Source organism: Rhagoletis zephyria, unplaced genomic scaffold, assembly GCF_001687245.7.
Source record: "Rhagoletis zephyria isolate East Lansing unplaced genomic scaffold, Rhagoletis_zephyria_1.1 Rzeph_scaffold_02749, whole genome shotgun sequence".
Classification (NCBI taxonomy): domain Eukaryota; kingdom Metazoa; phylum Arthropoda; class Insecta; order Diptera; family Tephritidae; genus Rhagoletis; species Rhagoletis zephyria.
Window position 1 is genome coordinate 1 of NW_016159833.1, and position 21,452 is coordinate 21,452.

General features: G+C 36.7%; 2 protein-coding genes across 2 annotated transcripts; both read left to right on the plus strand.

The window, feature by feature from the left end:
- The first annotated feature begins 3,453 nt into the window (after positions 1–3,453).
- LOC108367632 (MD-2-related lipid-recognition protein-like) lies at positions 3,454–4,416 on the plus strand. The gene has a single exon (XM_017622292.1). It carries the CDS (start codon positions 3,816–3,818, stop codon positions 4,290–4,292), a length of 477 nt encoding a protein of 158 aa, XP_017477781.1. The 5' UTR covers positions 3,454–3,815; the 3' UTR covers positions 4,293–4,416.
- Positions 4,417–6,745: 2,329 nt separating this feature from the next.
- On the plus strand, positions 6,746–7,430 carry LOC108367633 (MD-2-related lipid-recognition protein-like). Its single transcript, XM_017622293.1, has one exon. It carries the CDS (start codon positions 6,793–6,795, stop codon positions 7,252–7,254), a length of 462 nt encoding a protein of 153 aa, XP_017477782.1. The 5' UTR covers positions 6,746–6,792; the 3' UTR covers positions 7,255–7,430.
- Positions 7,431–21,452: the final 14,022 nt, after the last annotated feature.

The following is a 21,452-nucleotide window of genomic DNA, read 5'->3' on the forward strand; positions in this document are numbered from 1 at the left end:
ACCTTGGATTAAGGGAAACCTACGTACCAAATTTCGTTGAGATATCTCAATTTTTGCTCGAGTTATCGTGTACACGGACAGACGGACAGACGGACGGACAGACAGACATGGCTTAATCGATTTCTTTTTTCATCCTGATCATTTATATATACATTTGTCTATATCTATCTCGATTCGTTTTGGCTGTTACAAACAACCGTTATGTGAACAAAATTAATATACCCTTGTGCACAAGTGCGCTCGGGTATAAAAACAAAGATACGTAAAGATAAAGGCAAAAATTAAGATCAAGGTTAATTCAAACAGTTTACTTATATAGGGGTAAAGGTGAAAATAGTAAACATAAACCGATAAAAGTAAAGATGAAGATAGAGGAGGAAAAATTAATATAAAGGGCACTAAATCAGAATTTTTAAGACTACTTAGTCTTCTCAGGGCTATTTCGAGAATTTCGAAACAATTTCGGATTTTTCCTTACATTTATCGATCTTGTTATCGATATTTTTTATATACACTCATCTATATTTTTATCGACGTAATAATCGATTTTGTTATCGATATATTTATAGATATTTTTAACGATATAATAATCGTAATTTTAAATGATATTAATAATAATAATAATAATAATAGATTGGCGCTTTCACATATGTTAGTGTTTGGCCGAGCTTCTCCTTCCATTTGTGGCGTGCGCCTTGATGTTGTCATACAAAGCGGAGGGACCTACAGTTTTACGCCGACTCCGAACGGCGATTGTATTTTTATGAGAAGTTGTTTTTCNTAATAATAATAATAATAGATTGGCGCTTTCACATATGTTAGTGTTTGGCCGAGCTTCTCCTTCCATTTGTGGCGTGCGCCTTGATGTTGTCATACAAAGCGGAGGGACCTACAGTTTTACGCCGACTCCGAACGGCGATTGTATTTTTATGAGAAGTTGTTTTTCATGGCGGAAATACACTCGGAGATTCGCCATTGCCTGCCGAGGGACGATCGCTGCAGCAGGCTGTTAAGAAAAAACCTTTTTTCTATATTTTTGCGATGTTGCTTTGACCAGGTATTTTTTAATGACATTGTTATTGATAGATTTATAAACATATTTATCGATATTTTTATTGATATATTTATGAACATTTTTATCGATACTGTTATTTTCATAGATATGATAATCGATACTACTTGACTGTAAGCCCAAATATAAACAAACTTAAACAAACAGCAAAACAGTCGATAGGACAAACATAAAATTCAATGGGCTATAAAACTGCGTACCCAAAAATTTTCTAAAAATTCAAAGTAAAAAGCTGTATAGAGCTTGAGTCCTTGATTTTTACGGGTCGATGAAAAAAAGTCACCAAACAGTTTTTTGAGTCACTGTATTTGTAACTCCAGTTGAAGTTTTTCAAATGATGAAGTTTCGTTGTTGCCTTTCATTTCATCACTTTCTCTTTTGGTTGAAGGAAGCAGTGAAGATGTCATTGATATAAACTCAAATACCATAAATAAAAAGCCCTGTCATTTAGCGCCGTCTCCGTCTCTACCGTAGGTTATTAGAAACTCTGTCATTACAAAAATAAACTCGGAAGTTTGACATTACCTATCGATAATCGGCAACTTTTAGAAAAAAACTCTAAGTGAATGTTTTTCCTAGAGGTGGATTCTGTAACTGTGAGTTTTCAAGTATACTCTGAAAATTGTGTACACTCTTCACAGGAAGTGCGAGAATAAGTTTTAACTGTCAAAATTGTGTACATTTCTCTTCCAAAAAACTCACAAAATTTTATTCGCTGAGTTTTTGGTTGTGAGTTTTGCATTCGGTGTACACTACATTTTCTCATAGTTACAGAATCCAGCCCCAGGAATCGAATCTTGGTTAAAAAGGGAGGTCCGGAAAAATAGTCTGGGCGACTTCGGGCTAATGAGAACCAAAAATTATTCTCTAAAAGTGGTTCTCAACAGTCCGAAAACCAACCAAGAAACACCAATTGGGCACTCTAGAGCACCCGCGGGTGAGCAAAAGAACAGATTTAATATGAATTTAAAATAAATTCAAGAATACATTACATAAAATTAAGAATTAAATTCATTGAAAAATTCAGGAAGACCTTTCATAAAATGAACGAGAGTTTCTTTTCAATTAGCAGTTTTTCCTATGACTTTTAAAAGGTATTCTTATTAATAAAATCAATAAGGATTCTTTATAGAATTTTGCTGTTTTTTTTGTCTGTTTTCACCCCTGGCCTAGAAACTTTTCATAGAGACAATCTTCTTGTTTCTATGGGTCATATTTCCCTCTGTTTATAGTCCGCAATGCCAACCAGGCTACCCTAAGGTCGAGGCCACGCAATCAGCGGCTGAGCGGCGCCATATAAAAATTCCGCTCAGTGCGTGGCCACTTCAATAGTATTTCATATGTTTTAATTTTAAGCCGCTCAGCCGCTCGCCGCTATGTCGCTCATTGCGTGCCCTCGGCCTAAGGCTGCGGAAAACTCACATACCACCTCAAAAAGTGGCCATGCTTTGGATTTAAGTGAGTGATACTTCCACCCACTCAACTGGACCGGAGCTTATCATTTATCGGAAGTGTAAAGAAGAGCCCTCCTTATTCCCTCCCATTCTCACTTTGCATGTAGATACAATTTTCATGTAAGGAATCTAAGCTCATAGGCTTGGCAAATTTAAGATTTGTGAAGAGCTTGCCACAGGCATTCCGTTGATTACCCGATACTCATATGTAGCTACATACATAAGTGATAAGAACGGCACATGTTCAAATTTCGATTTCTAAATGCTCAACACCGTTCTACATATGCTATGTGTATACTATGTAATTATCAGTGAATTAAGTTGCTGTATTTATACCAATTGATTACAATTTCTATTTCCAAACGATTGACAAATGCAAATCATTCAAAAACTGTTATCGGTTGTTGAAAGCAGCAGTAATTACTTCCTGGTAAAATTCAAAATTTTACTAAGTGTCGATCAGCATTATTTTATTATTTTTATGAAGCAATAGTTCATTCCATTATGACTTTTGCGGTGTGCTTTCAATGAATGCATTAAAAATAAAATAAAATAATAATTTTTAGCAAAAAAAAACCGACTTCAACTCTCATATAAAAAAAAATATATATGTATATATATATCTCATGATCCACTGATCGGATCTTAACCAGATTAGTATGGTTAACCTCTGAGACACTACCTGTCCGATGCAAAAAGAATTATCGGTTGACGTGGTCCAAAGTTATGCGGTAACATACATAAAAAAAAAAACAAAAAAAAAAGATTCCGACGAACTGATAACCTCCTCCTTTTTTGGAAGTCGGTTAAAAAAAACAGGATAGCGCAAAAAAGTGCATACCTGATTAGGCGATAATAATAAACAATTTTATTAAATATATATATATATATGTACATATTCTTATACGCACAGAAAACTTTCGTTAGCGAACAGGGTTGCGTTTGCACATAAAAACACAGCTCTTATCATTATTTTTCAGCATTTAGACAAATACGTAAACCTGTTTGTGTAAAGGAATCTACATCAGTGTAGGTAAGCAAATCCTAAGCTTATCATTTGGGGGCAGCCAAAGTTCATTTAAGCGTATTAGTGAACAAACGATCGCACTGATTCTTGTAAATACTCGTATCAGATCAGTTGTAATTGCAATTGAATTTCTTATTTACTCGTTCAAAGTATAATAATTACACCTAATAACGCTCAAAGCTATGCAGTTTAACTCAGGGAATCGAAGTGAATAGCACACGGAAGTAATTCGTTATTATTCAAAAGCAAAGAAACTAAAGCCATGAAAAAACAAAAATGTTTGCTGTTAGAAATCTGTATTTTGCTTGGAGTGTTTACACTTGCCTCCACTGAAGTTGTAGATATTAAACCATGTGGCGATGTCGACGCTTGCACTGTACACGAGGCACGCATCACTCCTTGCCCAGAGGCTCTGGAACATAAGGCATGCCGTGTGAGTCGTCGTCGCGGGGTCAGCGAAATGTCCTTCGACTTTACGCCCAATTTTGCTGCAGAGACATTGGAAGCCGGCTTGGCTTGGCAGAAGAGCGCCACACAAGACTTGCCGTTGATCACCATGGATAAGAATGCTTGCAAGTATACATCCTGTCCGACTGTTGCAAACCAACGTCAGACGTACAGAATAGACATACCGATCGAGAGTAAATTCCCAATGAGTTCATACACAATCAAATGGACTTTAAAGGCGCCCACTGGGGAGTTTTGCTGTTTTACCCATGACATTAAAGTGGTGCGTTAAACTTATAGATGGTGAAAAAATGAAGAATGCTTTTCAATTCGGTCTGGTCAAAAATAAATTAATTTTTGATATAAAAAGTGATTTTAAGTTGAGAATAAAGTTTGTATAACGAAGATAAATTTAAGATTATGATTTATTTACAAAGAAATATCGTTATAAATCTGATACAGCTCAATGTTTCGACGTCTGAGGTGTTGGTGTGTCTCAACGTTATTTTACAGAGCCATATAAATTTCGCGTGGATAAGAAATTCAGCCATCGCGTCTTAAAGGAGATTTCTTTTGTGCTCTTCTCACTGTTCTTTTCCAGCCGTCATCTGACATATCCATTGGATAATTTGACATGTTTTGCCACAAACGCACTCAGAACGTTTTAATGTGTGTGTTATATTCATTTCAAAAATTCAACTCGACAAAAAATGGAATTAACTCGTGAAGATTTTCGTGCGATTAATTTTCACAATTTTTGATGTGGATAAATAAGACAAGAATGCATCGATGTACTAAAATAATTATACGGCGAGCAAGCAATATATTCTAAAGTATGTTCAGGCAGACAGCTAATGGAGCAAATAGCCAAGCTTTTTTGACCAGCTTTTTTGACCAAGGTGCTAATTGATACAAATTAATACAAAATTTCAATTCTTAATCCCTTGATTACTGCTTTTTTGAGTACTAATTAAATGAATGCTCCATGCAACCCTGCTGCGTATGTTTAATTTTAACTTCGAGGTATGTTTATTGAACAAACGGCAATTAGCTGTTTGTGTTTGGTCCACTTTACAGCTGATTTTCTATCAGGTATGGAAAAATTGAATTGTAACTAATTTGCGAAAAAACTTTACCCAAAAGCAAATAAATGTATCTGAAAAGTAAATATGTTTTTTAATATGTTTATTTTAAAGAAAATATGATGATAACCTTTCCCTTCGATATTTTATGAACTCCTGGACTCACATCAAAGAGCTTGGCTATGAAAAGAATCTCTTCGGGCAGTTCGAACAAAACTATGTTTTACAAAAGGTGGATCGCGTTCCTCCGAGTTCTGCCATCTGATATTTTCGAGAGAAATATTATTTGTCTATCTGGCGTAATCAACTACAGTTATGGTACTTTGCCCTTTCACAAAGGACAGATGCTATTGGATAAGCTACTCACACCAGAAAATGCGTTGAAATGTAAGTAAAAATTAGAACTGATTTCCTAAAAAGTTATTTGACTACGTTCCTAATTTACTTAATTCACTTTTAAACTAAATAAAGGTACGATTGTACCATCACTGTAGCTAATCGATCAGCTGGTTGCGTGGGAACACCAAAAAGAGGTAGCTCAATTAAAATGTTATTTGACTCAATCAAATTTTTACCTACAGTTTTATGCCGACTCCGAACGGCGATTGCATTTTTATGAGAAGTTGCTTTTCATGGCAGAAATACACTCGGAGGTTTGCCATTGCCTGCCTAATTGCGACCACTGTTAAGAAAAGACCTTTTTTTCAAATTTTTTTAGCGATATTGCTTGAACCCAGGCCCTGCGGAGTGGAAGTGCGCACTGCTTACCTCTACACCACAGCGGCCGCCACAACTTAATATTAGCTTCTTAAAAAAAACTGATCTAATCAGGCGATATTTTGCATAGAAGTTGGTTTTGAAAGATTTGGAACCCTTTTAGATGTTCCCTCAGATGTATGCTTTTCTGGTTAAAGCCAGAGACTATACCTCTCAATTTCATCAACATCGGATAACATTTACAAATTCCGCCCACAAAAGCTGTAAGCATGTCAGTGCGTTGCCTTTTACGATTTTTCACATTTCTTCATTCCTAAGTGCAGAATAGAGCATATTTAAACTAAGTTTCAGCGACTTCGTAGTACGGTTACTACTTTTAGCCACAGGTAAGAAGAGAGAACGGTCCTTATTTTTTGCAGGAGCTATGCTCGGTCTCGAAACGTTCCGCAAAGCGCCGACGTTTCTCTGTCGGCCAGTATCTCAAGCTGACTCTTTATCACGTTCTCGTGGAACCCATTGTTTCTGCGGACTCGCTTCACAGGTGCTTTCTGTGAGCCAGAGTGAGAGGTAAAGTCACGCGCTTTGAGGAGTGAAGGACAGTACTTGACCACGAATACTCTCTCGCACCATAAATCCGAAACCAAATTTGCTTTCTTGTACATAGCGTAGGGGTATTAAGGTCTTATTGAATAAGTTAACGCTTTTTTTTCTCAGTGTAAAAAATGTAGTACTGAGAGAATTTCTTCTGATTGCCCAATGTGCGTGCATTAACTTTAAGTCTACAATGGCTCCGAAGCTTATCAATTGAGCGGAGTCAAAGGTGATTATGCCATTTCAGCGTTTTAGCGACCAAAAGCCGCACAAATTCACACTGGCAGGCTTTATCACAGATGGATTTTTATATTTTACTCAGAGGAGCGTATTATATGCAATAAAAAATTCTCAAATTTTTCTTAGTTTTGCTGATAATTCGAATCGAATAGCACACGAAAAATGTCGCTGCTAAAAATCTGTGTTTTACTAGGAGTGATTGTGCTAACAGCCGCAGAAGTTGTCGATATTAAACCGTGCGGCGATGTCGACGCTTGTACTATTCATGAGGCACGCATTAGTCCTTGCCCAGAGGCTCTGGATCATAAGGCATGTCGCGTGAGTCGTCGCCGCAAGAGCAGTGAAATGTCTTACGACTTTTCGACGAATTTCGATGCGCCCACTTTGGAGGCCGGCTTGGCTTGGCATAAGAGCGAAACACAAGATTTACCATTGATCACCATGGATAGGAATGCTTGCAAGTACACTTCATGTCCAGTTGTCGCCAATCAAACTCAAACATACAGGATAGATATCCCACTGGATACGAAATTCCCAATGCATACCTACGCAATCAAATGGACATTGAAAGCGCCCACTGGACAACTCTGCTGCTTCACCACCGAAATAAAAGTGGTGCGTTGATGGGAAAATTAATTTGATTTAACATTGAAAAGAAATTAATGTACATTAAATCGTATGGCAAGAATTACATTTAAAGCACTATTATAACTCAACTCTATTTCAAATGTGATACTTAATTCTGGTTAATATGGTTGTTGGTGGCAAAATAAAATCGCACTATTTACCTAACAGTTTTATATGATACACTCTTTTTCTGGTAGAGTTTTTTAGAGAAAATTTTATTTTAAACAGGTAAGTTTGTATTTGTGTGACTACATCAAAAGGCACACCACAACTTGGAGGTGAAGCTGGTTTTAACGCTTAACAAAAATGTGGGCGCAAAATATTTATTTTGATTTTATGTAGACAGACTTTTTGTTCGCAAATTATTGCTCATAAATAACGCTTGTGAAATTCTTTCTGAACACTGATTTTAAATATAACGTTTAACTGACTAATCAAATTTCTCTTTAAAAACTTAATTGCTATGTGGCCAATTAAAAAGAAATTTATGTAATTTACTTTAACTGTAATGCGATGACGCCGTGGGGGTTTGAACAAAGCGAATTTGTATAGGTTTTGCAGCCTAAAACCAATTACATTAGGTATGTAATACAAAGGCCATAAAAAATAAATAGAAAATTATGCACAGATCCATCAAGAAATTCAACAAGTCAACAGAATTTCAAATGTATTCAAATGCTGTATATCCAATGACGTTTCTATGTGTGTCTAAGGTACCTAAATGCTGAGGCTTTTAAAGTTATTTATTTAGCAAACCAACAAAGATTGTGTCAAGGTGACTGAGTTGGTGTAATGTGATTATGCAAAATCAGTTAATTTAAAAATGTAATAAAAATTAAATAAAGAAGTAAATTATTAAGCACCGGGGAAAAATTAGACAAACATCAAATAAGTCGAAATCTTAAGAGACATTGCTAATTACTTATCGGCAATGCTAAGCAATTAAAAATAAGCAATAAAAAGAGAAAAGGAAAACAATGAAGAGGCTAGATATTGCTTGAGTGGTCATTGGGGTGGTGCAAAAAAGTAAAGTCGGAATTTTAATGCTCTCACCCCCTCGGATTGTTCTATACCGAAAATTATACCCATATTTTTTATTTAGAAATCAATAAATATTTAGAGGTCGCTCAAAGCGCTTAAAGTTTTTCATGTATTTTATATAGGGAAAAACAACTTTTCTTAGAAATGGTATAGAATTTTAAAAAATCATTATTTTTGGATCGCAAAACTTAAGTTCTCTTCAGAAGATTTCCAGTAATAATAATAATAGATTGGCGCTTACACATATGTTAGTGGATGGCCGAGCCTCTCCTCCGATTTGTGGCGTGCGCCTTGGTGTTGTCACACAAATCGGATGGACCTACAGTTTTACGCCGACTCCGAACGGCGATTATATTTTTATGAGAAGCTGTTTTTCATGGCAGAAATACACTCGGAGGTTTGCCATTGCCTGCCGAGGGACCAGTAATAATAACCAATTGTTTATTTAGCCATTTTTAATACAAAAGATTTTTTATTAACCCCCCTCATCGCACTTTCTGGGGTTTTTCTACATATGCATATAAGATAATTAAGCGCCACTGGAAAATTCAATCCCCACGACGAAGCGTTCGATAACGGATTGGGGCTTGTCGACTTCGCCGCAGCGCTAAACAGTGCATTATGTAGTACCAGCATAAAAAGGTCCAGCCTCCAGATCGGAAAACGAGAAACCAATTCGACCATGTTGTAATAGACGGAAGGCTTGATTACAGTTTGGTTTGGACGTACTACGTACACCCCAAGGGCCAAACATCGACTCGGACCACTATCTTTTGTTGCAGCCAAGATACGCAGCCTCCTCTATGCAGCAAAAAATATGCGCCCATTAATGCAAGGAAAGATCCGCGCCGAAATGCAGCAATCCCAATAGATAGCCAATTTATTCTCCACGCGACTTGCACACCTGGGGGGCTACTCTGTAATGCGAAGGGCTTGACATGTTGGCGGACAGAGTAAGGCGACTTATGGAAGGTTTAAAAACTAGGGCGAACTCCTGTAAGAACAACCATGGGGACCGATGTCCACAACGTACTTAAATTATGGACGGAACACTTTTCCCTATTGAATTGCATCAGCACTAAGAGGAGGGGAGAAACCGAACCGAGCCCCTAGTCGGCGAGTCGATGTCCCACCGCCTGAATATGACGAGGTACGAATAGAGATTACGCGGCTGAAAAACAACAAAGCAGCTACAACTGCTAGCCTGCCAGCCGAGCTACTCAAGTACGGAGGCGTGCAGCTGATAAGATGTATGTAGAATATGCTCTGTCGAATCTACAAAAAAAAGCGACACCGCCATACTCGCCAACTATCGCGTGATCAGCCTTCTAGGCATAAATAGGTTACAAGGTCTTATTGTGCGAAAGACTGAAGCCCACCGTCAACGAACAGCCTTATCTGTGCGGCTTTAGACCTGGCAAATCCACCATAGATCAGGTATTAACAATACGCCAAACCTTGGAAAAGACCCTTTGGGGAAGATAAAAGAGGCGCAGAACTGAACCACTCAGGCACAATGCTTTACAGGAGCGTAGAGCTCTGGCTTATGCCGACGACATCGACACTATCGGCAAAAATGAAGGCTACGTCTGTTCTGCCTTCTCTCTCAGGATTAGATGGAGAAGTAAAGAGCATGGAATTGGTGGTCTGGTGGTGAACGAGGGCAGAACGAAACATCGCGCAAACAGTCAAAACATAAACATTTTGGCACTCACGTCGTTGCTGACACTGTTCACTTGACATTTCCAACCGGCGCCAGTTGGCACATAAAATAAACGACTGGCTTATTGTCGAGGACTCGGCCAAAATCGCATAAGCGGTTACAGCGCCAATAAAGAAGAAGAGAACGTGTCTAATTAAAGGGGTGGAGCTGTAGACGTGCAATAAAGTTATCTTTTATCCAAAAGAGTTGCCAGCTTTTAAAAAAATTATTCAAGTTATTTAAAAGTCAAATCAATTATTACAATGTGCGTACGAGTTAAACTAGTTTTGAAAGAGCCTTACTTCTAAAGTACATGTAGGAGGGTTGCCATCTGTTCAAAAAATCAAATTCAACATGAATTAGGCCAGTTATGAATTGTATTCCAATATGTGCAGCAGACGACAGAGGTTTAAGAAGTTTTTAGCTTAAAACTAAGTAAAAGAGGGTTACCGCCTGTTTTAAGAGTCGAATTTAGTTATACAAGAACTATATTTAACAATAAATGTATGGGTATAATTCAAAAAGGTGTTAAGAATTTTTAGTTTGAACACTTAGAAACAAATGCGGCGTTTGAAGGAGTTTGCCACCTGTTTAAAAAGTTAAATTTCAATTATTTAATAAGTAAAATGAACTATTCAAATATGGATATCAGTCAAAATGGGCATGAAATTCGCTATTTATGAATTATCTTGAAGAGGGTGGCCATGTGTTTCCGAAATCAAATTCGACCTAATTCATCAGTTAACTTGAATATGTATTACGTATTGTATTAAGATTATTGTTGCCACCTGTTTGAAAAATCGGACTTAATTAACTTATATACATACAAGTTATTTAAGATATAAAAATCTGGATTGCCAACGGAAGCGTTTTAGGAGAGCTTAAGTGTAAAAGTCACATCTATCTATGTACAGATATGTATGTCTATATGTATATATCAGATCTGCATTGCTCTTTCGAATTTCAAAAATGTACAATAAGGTTTCATTTTTAGAAGTTAGAAGTTTTTCTAACGGTACAGGGTGATTTGAAATTTGATGAAATGAAAAACCGAACACATGCGAGACCACTTTCACTCAGAAACAGCGGTACGGATTTAGATAAAATTTGACACATGGATCGCTTATAGCTCTGACTTGCATTACGAATATTTTTTAAGTTTTTGAAGAGGGTTGCCACCTGTTTAAAAATGGTAAATTAAATATTGGCATTTTAACGCCGTGCGGGTTCACTGCTGTACTATGTACAAAACGTAATAAATTAACAGAAGTACATGGGTATGCATGTTTGTATTTGAAGATGCTATAACTTTTTTTTACGAAACCTTGAACCCAAGTCAAGAAGCGCACAAATAAAGTACAAGTAATTACTTAATTCTTAAATATTCTGTTAACGCCGTCACTGGCTTGCTAAGATGTGCTAAGATATGTATCTCCTGCATATTAATTAGATTTTTGTAAATATTTTTTTGTTTCTATCAAAGTACCCAATGCAATAGTGCTTGGTTGGCAGCCTTGTAGTGAAGGTATGTTGGTGCAACCGCAAAAAGAACAACCCAACCAGAACCCAAATCGCCTGAACCTAACTGGTATCGCATTAATTTGCCGTAAGTTCATTAAGTAATAAAGCATTTGTTGTTGTTGTTCGCTTTTTCGTTCACTACTGAAAACCAGTAAAGAAGCATAACGCTCATAGCGGCGGAAAAAAATGATCAACAAATTTCATTTTAATGAATTAATTTTGTTATTCTGAGTTGTTTATTTAAAATGCGCAGCGTCGAAGTTGGTAAAAATGCAAAAAAAAATGCCACCCGAAACGAGTATTCAAAGACTTATGTAAAAAGAAAAAAACAATTTGAGCAACCACGGATGCTTATAATTTATGCCAAAAATTATGTATGTACTAAAAAAAAGTGGTTGAACTGCTTTATTTTAATTTGTTCCCTCTTTTATTGACTTCCCTTTTTTTTAAGTAGAACGCGCGCGTGCTGTCCTGCCCCTTCGCGTGGCGGGTCTATGAATTTTCATGGATTTTTATTTTTATTTAATTCTTTTACTACAGATTTTCATTAGCATTTTTCACTGTTGATTATGTTGTTGCTGATTTACAATCAGTCGAAGCTGAGAAAACTTATTCGCCAACATGGTTGCTCGAGGCTGCGCTGGCAGCCATAAAGTGGTTTCAAATTTCTATATCGAAATTAATTGTGGCTAGTACCTGGCTTACTTTTGAATTTCTTATGGCAAAAATTTATTAATAAAGAAATTTGTAACACAATAATTATCGATTTTTAGAGAAGATTGCCAGAACGGGAGTGATCTCCGCTCGTACATTGGGGCATCGTATTAGACGAACTACTCCGCCATCTTAGTGACATGTTTAGAGCTACGAAACCCTCACAGATCTTCTACAGAGTGCGCTGAATATTGTCCATTTCTCTAAGGAGAAAAGAATGAAATATTTTGCAGTTATCCTTGTAAATATGAAATCTTGGAATCCGCGTTTATGTATATAAAGGTGTTCGAAAGATCAAGGCCTCTATTCGAACCTGTCGGAAATTGGCGGGAACAACTGGAGCATACTCTTTAAATACGCCGCACAGTAGAAGAGTCCTATATAAAATATGGCAAAAAGTACCAATTTTGCTCCGATTTTACTATAAATTGTTATTGTGGTCTTTTCGCTTAGAAATTAAGCACTGTAAAAAAATCTTAAAGATTGGAAAACGGCCACGCCCACTAAACTAAGGCACCGAAATGGTAAATGTTATCCATACATATATTAGTTTTAACGAGAAAAACTTAAATCTGAAAGATGCTCAAAATCGCCCTGCTGACACACCCAGCAGTCATAAAAAATCCACTTAAAAAACCAAATTTTATGGAATTGGGATAACATCTACTATATCTGCTCAATAATCTAGTGGTCGATTAAATTCGCTAATCTATGCCATTTTTTGCACTTCTTAATTCCAGGGCATAGATATTACATTCGAAATTTTTATTTTATCCTATTTTTTAATCCAAGTCATAAACTATTCGTGCGCAAAATTTCATGAAAATTCGTCAAGTCCTTTTTGCGTTACTGAGTTACAAACATTCAAACCCACAAACTCAGAAACTTTAAAAAAATTCGTTTTATATACAAAATAAAAATAATTAAAACATTTTTTCCCTCTATATAAACTCCTGCCAATACCAATACCCAATTGATACCCATATTGTTATTCAACAATGCACCGCATCTTTTGAATAATTTTTTTATTCAATCATATTCCAGAATTTTCAAAGTCCTTTTAAAAAAATCCTGACGTCAGAGATAAAAACTAAAAAAAACGCCTTTTTACTATATTTGGTCCCAGTTTTGTGAATATATTGATTTTTTCGTGTGTAAAATTGTCTGTCGCACGGTGTTATATTTTAGTATACGCGCAAGATATGAAATTTGTCTCTCGCATAAAAACTTCACAAATTGATACAAAATCGAGAATCCCAAATAAATACTCCAATTGCATTTATTCATCTATAAATATACATATGTACGTACATAGATTCTCCTATCCTGTTGTCACATTTTTTGTGCGACTCTAACTTTTTAAGCATGAAAAACATGTTTTGATTGTAAAATAATTTGTAACTTGCCAACTCCTTTGAGACCCATGAAAAGTTACAAATTTTTAAAATATAAATTTGTGCGTTTTCTGTTTCTTTGAATGACGACTACTTGCTTTAATTAATAAAGCAGTTAAAAGTTTCTGGTGTACGTCGAAAAAAACTGGTTCGTAATTAGGTAAAATAAAATGTACGTAATTGTGTTAGAATTTCGATAAAATTACTTGATTTTGAAATCCTTTTTTGGCTTTCAACCCCAATTTATGCAGCTCGTATCTATAATTAATACCTAATGAAATTCAATTTAAATTAGCCACAAATTCTCTGAATTCCCACAAAGCTGCCAGCGTGCAATGTAATGATGCATGTAACTTACTACTCGGTTGCAAGTAGCAACATGCAACCTAAGCTCCAACGTTATTAGTCAACCTACAAATGAGATACGCCAATAAGGCAATCAACAACCAGTGCCTAGGGCGCAACAACAAACAACAAAATTATTACCAGCGGTTCTTCGATTGCCATCTTTGTTGCATCAAAAGCAAACTGACTTTACTCAAATGTCAGCCAAAGTACTAAGTACATACATAAGTATGCATTTACATATGTATGTACAAACATTTGTATGCTGATTTGTAAGTACGAGTTTGAGCATTTTGCTCTGTGGCACAAAGTGTGACATTCGTCTGTCTGTCGTCACTCATATGTAGATGCATATATACAAATAGAGGCACCTAATATTTATTAACATATGTATATATGTATGTATGTATGTATTCCTGGATCACTTCAGCGCCACATATGAACTCCTTCACGGCATTAAATTGGGAGCTGCACAATTCCAGTGAATTGAATTTGATTTTCTCAATTGACAGACGTTTGACGGGCAGCCAGGCACGGGGCAGCTGCTTAGGTGCATGTCAAATTGTCAACAATTGTCTCCTAAGCTGGCAGAACGCTATGTGGCAACTTGCAGCAAGAGCGGCAAGCAGCAATTGGTATTGGATTCAGCCAACGCTTCATAATGAGGCGTATCGTGCATATTCGCTCTACTATTGTGGATGTATGTATGTATGTATGTAGGTAAATCAGTGTGATACCCTGCAGAGAAAACCCGAACTAGTGAACCAAATTTTTAGTTCAGTACTGGTTCTTTATCGTCAACAACGAACCAGTCTGATAGCAACTAGATACTGAATAGTCCAAAAGCAGCGGAATGTGTAGAACATCGCAATGTAACATCCGCCGATTGGTAGAATTTAAAATAGAATTAACGAGCGAAGTCACCTTACCAACCCAGGATTCTAAAGGAATGGGGTAGGGGCACACGGTGGGGGAAGCCTACCGCCAACAACAACAACGTCTGACCACAGACACACAAAGTTATACTAATCGGCGGTCGGTGGGAGTTCCAACCGCAGGGGTGCTCATTGGGAATATGATTCCTAAATCCGATCGACTTGCACCGATCCTCCAAAATTTTTCCACTACTGCAAACCAGGTTCCTCGCCTGGCACTTTGCACTAGACTATACAAAAAGTACTCGCAGTAAGGGTGTTGCCTGGACTCATTGCAAGCCTACGCGTCGGTATGCAAACCGTTGGAGTGTCAGCGCCGAGGTGGTTGGTGCCCGATCAATTGGCGCCGGCGCGATTATTCTAGAAGCGAATTGGGCGCTTTGGCGGTCGCCACCACAGCGCACGCAAACAACACCATAGACTTGCCATTGTTATCATACGACGGACATCAAAAGTGTCACCAGAGCAACGGCGACACCCCTACTACGGTCTTTCGCGTCCTATCTCATTCCTACGGAAACTTTTACCCTTAGCGGTGGCACTCTACCGGCAAATACCTGTTCTGCTCAACTCGAGCTCATACTACTTCTTAAAGCATGTACATTAGGGCGGAGGAATTTGTTCGGAGCAATATTTTCGTAGAAAGTGTTAAGCAAGTTCAAGATATACGATTAATTCTGGCGAGCACACTGTATACCAAAAATGACGTTTGAAGCTCCCAATTTTCAAAAGAAAAAGAAAAAAATTTATGAAGAAAACACAAAATTTTGTTAATGAAAAATCATTTTCGTTCAGAACATGATTTTTGGTATATAGAACGTAGAATTTACATACATATATAGTCGGTAGACGTCACTCCAATCGGTTGAAGTGAAAGGAAATGGAAACAGAAATATAATGAAGGGGAAACAAAAGAATATTTTCTTGCGGCCAATACGCGACACCTAAAACCGAACCAGTTCGGCACCTGTCTGTTTTCCTACAGGGTGCAACCATATACTTATCTGTAGGTGTGCCACTATTGTTGTAAATACTTGCATATGTACAGATGTTATTACAATTTCGTTAGCATGCAGGCATCTAATGATTGTTGATTTGTATTAAATACAAATTTAACAATTTGACAATTGACAAATAGTTTGGGGGAGTTCGTGTATCCCTTATTGAAAACAAAGATCAGTTAAGTAGCTTTCGATTGTGATTCGAGAAACGATTCGCGAATATCTTTCTATATCTATGTACAGTAGACTGGATCGTGAAAAAAGTTTGTTGCTTGGACAAAAGAATAGAGTAGAGTACATCCTAGCAGCGACTCTGCCGAGAGTAGAGTCAACTTTTGAAGTTTGTGCAGACAAGAAACTGCAGTTTTTCGCAGCCGTTTTGGCCACCCGACCTTAGGGGCATCGACTACGGAAGAACTGAAGTATTGCAGTCTTAGTCTGGCTAATGCTGGACAATCACACATAATGTGCTCCGATGTCTCCTTGTCGTCAAGGCGAAGACGGCAATCCGTATCAGTGGGAATACAAATCCGGTGCATGTGAGAGCGCGGGTGATTATGGCCGGTTAGGCAACCAATAAGCAACTTGATGTTGTCTCTGTTCAAGAGATGTATATCTTTCCAAGCAAAAAGATAACTAAAAATTCTGGCCTATCTATGCTATCCTACCTCTCCCCATTGCTTACTGCGTTCTGAGTTTAACCACGCTCGATTGTGAACGTCGAGGGGAACCAACTGAGTCCATAAAATGTTGCAGCCCTACAAGTACAGTAGATGGGCCTTCCCTATCAAATTCTTCGGCGGTCTCGTTACCTACGGTCTTGCAGTGTGCTGATACCCAGCATAGTAATACCGTGTTCCTTACTGCCAAGGATTGGATAGTGTCAAATCACTCTTTGACGGACCTGGAGGTGATCGCCCTGCTGGATATGGCACTTATGGNCAGGTTCCAAGTACAGCGCAGAACGCATTGCTATCAAGGGTTTTCAAGATGCACTTTTACATAACAAATTACCTGATCCAAGACAGATGCCCGCTCGCAGACTCATCTACTGCTGTACATACGCTGCTGACTTCAGTGAGTCCAAAGCTTCCACACAGCTTGATTACAGCAACTGGCACATGGGTTTCTCAACTTATCGAGAGGAGCAAGAGTCGGGATTGCGGATGGCCGTCCAACTGTAACTGCATAGCACCAAGAACGACCATTCCCCGCTGCATTGTGAGCCATATACTGTTTTTATATCAGTACATGCATGCACATGTATGTATACACGAATAGTTCTTTCTTATCCTCACTCGCTTTACTTTAAAATAATTGTGCAGTTTTCAAGAGGTTTAACAATGACCAAGATTGAACAACAGCAACTAAACCCAAAACGTCTGCCAAAAATCCACTCAAACAGTTACCAAAGATTACATTTATGTAATCCTTTTTTCATAGGAACCAACCAACCAGGAGCCCATTCAGGAAACATCGCAGCTCGGCATATAGGTACATATGTTCATATACACCTACCCTGCAGTAAAAAAATTATCAATAACAAATCCAACTTAAAGAGCGATGTAAAGTCATGCCGACTTAATCAGGAGTTTGTTTTATGTTAACAAGTTTCTCGTTAGTTTAGTATCCTCATACACAAATTACTTAGAATGCACTTTTTCCTGCACTTCACAGATGCTTTTTCGAATTCAGAACAAATAAAATTAAAGTCGAAATTTTATATAATCATTTTGATTTTATGTTTGATGGAATTCAAATATGGGACCACCTACAGCACCCATGGGTGGACAACGAAAGCAACGGCGCCCACGAACGCAATGGGAGGACCAAGGGCAGAAGGACCTGACTGCGCTCGGGTAACCAACTGGCGCAAATTCACCCCATAGAGATGCAACTGGAGAAGCTTTTTGGTCTCGGTCCAAACCGACAAACGCTTGTAGTGTCAAATAAGAAGAAGAAGAACCGTAAAATATGTAAACAAATTTGTAATCTATAAATATAATAAAATTGTAACAGGCCGATGCTGGTACATTATAGATAAATATATATAGAACGAAAAATTAATATGGGGGTCAGAAGCTAAATCAACAATTTTTATAATTTTTGTCTGTCGTCTGTCTGTCTGTCTGTCAGTCTTACCTGTCTGTATGTTTGTACGCGCATCACTCAAAAACTAATGCATGGAATCGAATGCAGTTTTCGACAATGCAGTGCTAAAGGTCTAACTTAAAATATAGACAAAAAATAATTAGAGAGTTGCCACCTGTTTGCAAAGTACAGTTTAAGCAAATTGAAAAAAAAGTAAATAGTGCACTATGTTGTAAAAAAAAGGTTTAAGAGGGCTTACAATCGAAGATATTTTTGTGGAAGGTTGCCACCTAATTGACAATTTTAATTTGATTTAATTGATAAGATAAATTAAATACTGCACTATGGGTTTCAAACTAAAGAGGCTTAGGAAAGATTACTGCTAGGAATATTTTTGAGGAGGGTGGCCGCCTGTTTGAAAAATGTTACTTAATTATTAAATTGATAAAATAAATTAAATATTAAAGTATGGGTATCAAATTAAAGAGGTCTAAGAAAGTTTACTTCCGAAAATACTTTTGTATCGGGTTGCCGCCTATTTTGTAGAATCGAGATATAAGGTTATAAATTGAATTTCCAGGATAAAATAGCTTCGAAAATATATTAACTTACACCATTATTTATAAAAAAATAAAAAAGGTGTCATAAATCGAAAATTGGTTTGAAAATCTCACTTCATAAAGCTGTTCAAATCTTTTTAATTTTTTGTGAATGAAGCCATAAGAATTTTGGGAGGGAGCCAACACAAAAATACGTTTAAAGCGCAGTGAAGCAAGCCGGGCTTTGGCTAGTGTTAAATAAAGTAAATGAAAAAAAATTTAAAACTTTAAAAATCTATTTTTCTTATAGATATTTTATTTATAAAGGTAGTTAGTTATAAGTTAGTTGACTGGTGATGCAGGGGTATACAGGCGTGACGAAGAAAATAACCAATTGGAAGTTACATCTGGCTGGCTGATGGGTAATTAAAAATTACCTACAAACTAGCCCCATTTCCTGCAGGGTATGTACAAAAGCGCATACTTATTTGAGTATGTATTTGTAGTAGTGTTCTTATATTACGATCAACTACCTTTTAAGACAAAACATGCAACATTTTCTGATTTCACAAAAGGAATTTATCTCGAGAAGCACACATGTGCCATGGCGATAATACAGGCAAACACACATATTTACAAATACATATTAGGTATCTATTTATGTATATAAGTAAGTATTCAGGGTATTCTGAAAACATTGCGGCTATCACAATACTACAGCCCTCTGTTAACCTTCAGAGTGCAGTAGAGGTGTATTTGCGGCGCTGCAAGGGGTTACCACTGAAAACTGGAAAAGTGTTGTCCTGCGATAAGTTGGCATTTTACGTCCGTCTTGTTGCTCCCACACATGCAATATGACGCACCCGATCTAAGTAGGTAAATGAATTGCGTCTTTAAGGTGTATGAAATTAAGATAAATTTGTGCGGCACACATGTGAAATCGTGTACATGCAAACATAGTACTTGCAGATGTATGTATGTATGTATGCTTAGCATTCATTGCTAAAGTTGTTGATGAAGCGGAGAAAACTTAATGAATTGCATTAAAAAGTGAAAGTTTCTGAACACAAAGTAGGTATATACATACAATCCAACATATAACTGTACAAAGCGAATGTGAGTTATTTGGCGCATTGTTCTAGCTTCAGCACAGAAATATGTTGAGAGTTTTCGTCGACCCTTTTTCAACTTGGGGAATACTCAACTTGGGCTGCAATTAATACTTAGCTCAACTATTTCTTGGACAGTGCGTAGCAATGGCAAAAAAATTACATACTTACGGTATGTCTACATCCATACATACATATGTGAGTCACTTGGGTTTTTGAAGACGTGGACGTATGTTTGTACATTAGGGTGGTCCACTATAAGTCAATTCGGAATTTTATTGCTTTCATCCCCTAGGATTGTGCGCCGATATATTTTTGAAACTTAAAAATATTTAGAGGTCGTTCAAAGCGCTCAAAACTTCCATGTATTTTATATGCAAAAAAAAAACAACTTTTGGTAGAAATGGTATAGAATTCTTTAAAATCAATATTTTTTTTATTTGTTTCTGTTCAGGAGACTGCCAAAATAACACCCAATTTTTTTATACAGTTTGTTTATTACTAACGATTTTTTATGGGTACCCCATTGCATTTTCAGGGGCTTTTTGGCGGACCTATAAAATATAATTACTATGAAAAAATTGTTATCTAAATAAACAATTAGGTATTATTGTTGAGAGTCTTCTGAAGAGAAAAGTATTCATTTTCAGGAATTCTATGCCACTTTTACGAAAAGTTGTTTTTCCACATACAAAATACATGGAAAATTTTGAGCGGTCTCTAAATAATTTTTGATTTCAAAATAAAAAATAGAGGTATATTTTTTGCGATATAGAACAATCCAAGGGGGTAAGAGCTTTAAAATTCCGACTTTACTTTTTCACATGCATTTTTGGACCACCTTAATGTACATACATATGTTACCTTTTACGTATACAAGAACATACATGTGTACGAATCTATGTGAAAGTTTGGACACAATTTCTAGCGTTATAAATTTCAATTAATATTGCCACGTTTAAGGTGTGTAAAATTCACTTGTGGTTTACAACAAAAGTTTCCAAGTGACTGGGTGACTGACAGTGCGCCCAACGGGCGGTGGAATAGTAGCTCAAGGCTCAAGGCGGCAAATGGCACACGCACACATACGTACATATGTATATACAGTGACGAACGAAAGTATTGGCACAAATAATTTTTGGCAATATTTACAAAGGATTTTAATCCAATTTCTTTTCGCTAATCTATACATATAATAAAATAGATTTAAAAAATAATAATTATTAATAATAATTAACGGAAGCCAAAACAACAATTTTTAGAATTTTTGTCTGTCCGTCCATCTGTCTGTCTGTCTGTGTTTATGTTTGCATCACTCGAATACTAATCCATGGAACTGAATGCAGTTGTCATCGAATAGAATATATCATAGAATATGGAAAGAAAAAAATTAGAGAGTCGCCACCTGTTTGAAAATTACATTTTAGGAATATTGATAAGACAAAGTAAATATTGCAATATGGCTGTCGAAATAAAAATGTTTAAGAAGGCTTACAGCCAAAAATATTTTTGCTGAAGGTTGCCATCTGTTTGAAAATATTAATTTCATTTAATTTATGAGATAAATTGAACATTGCAATATGGATATCTAACTGAAGAGGTTTGAGAAAGCTTACTGCCGAAAATATTTTGGAAGAGGGTTGCCACCTGTTCGAAGAATTTAATTCAATTAAATTGATGAAATAAATGAAATATTACAATACGGATATCAAAACAAAAATGCGTTTAAGGCGCAGTGAAGCACGCCGGACATTTACCAGTTTGTTATAAAAATATACTTCATACTATAACAAAAACATAAAA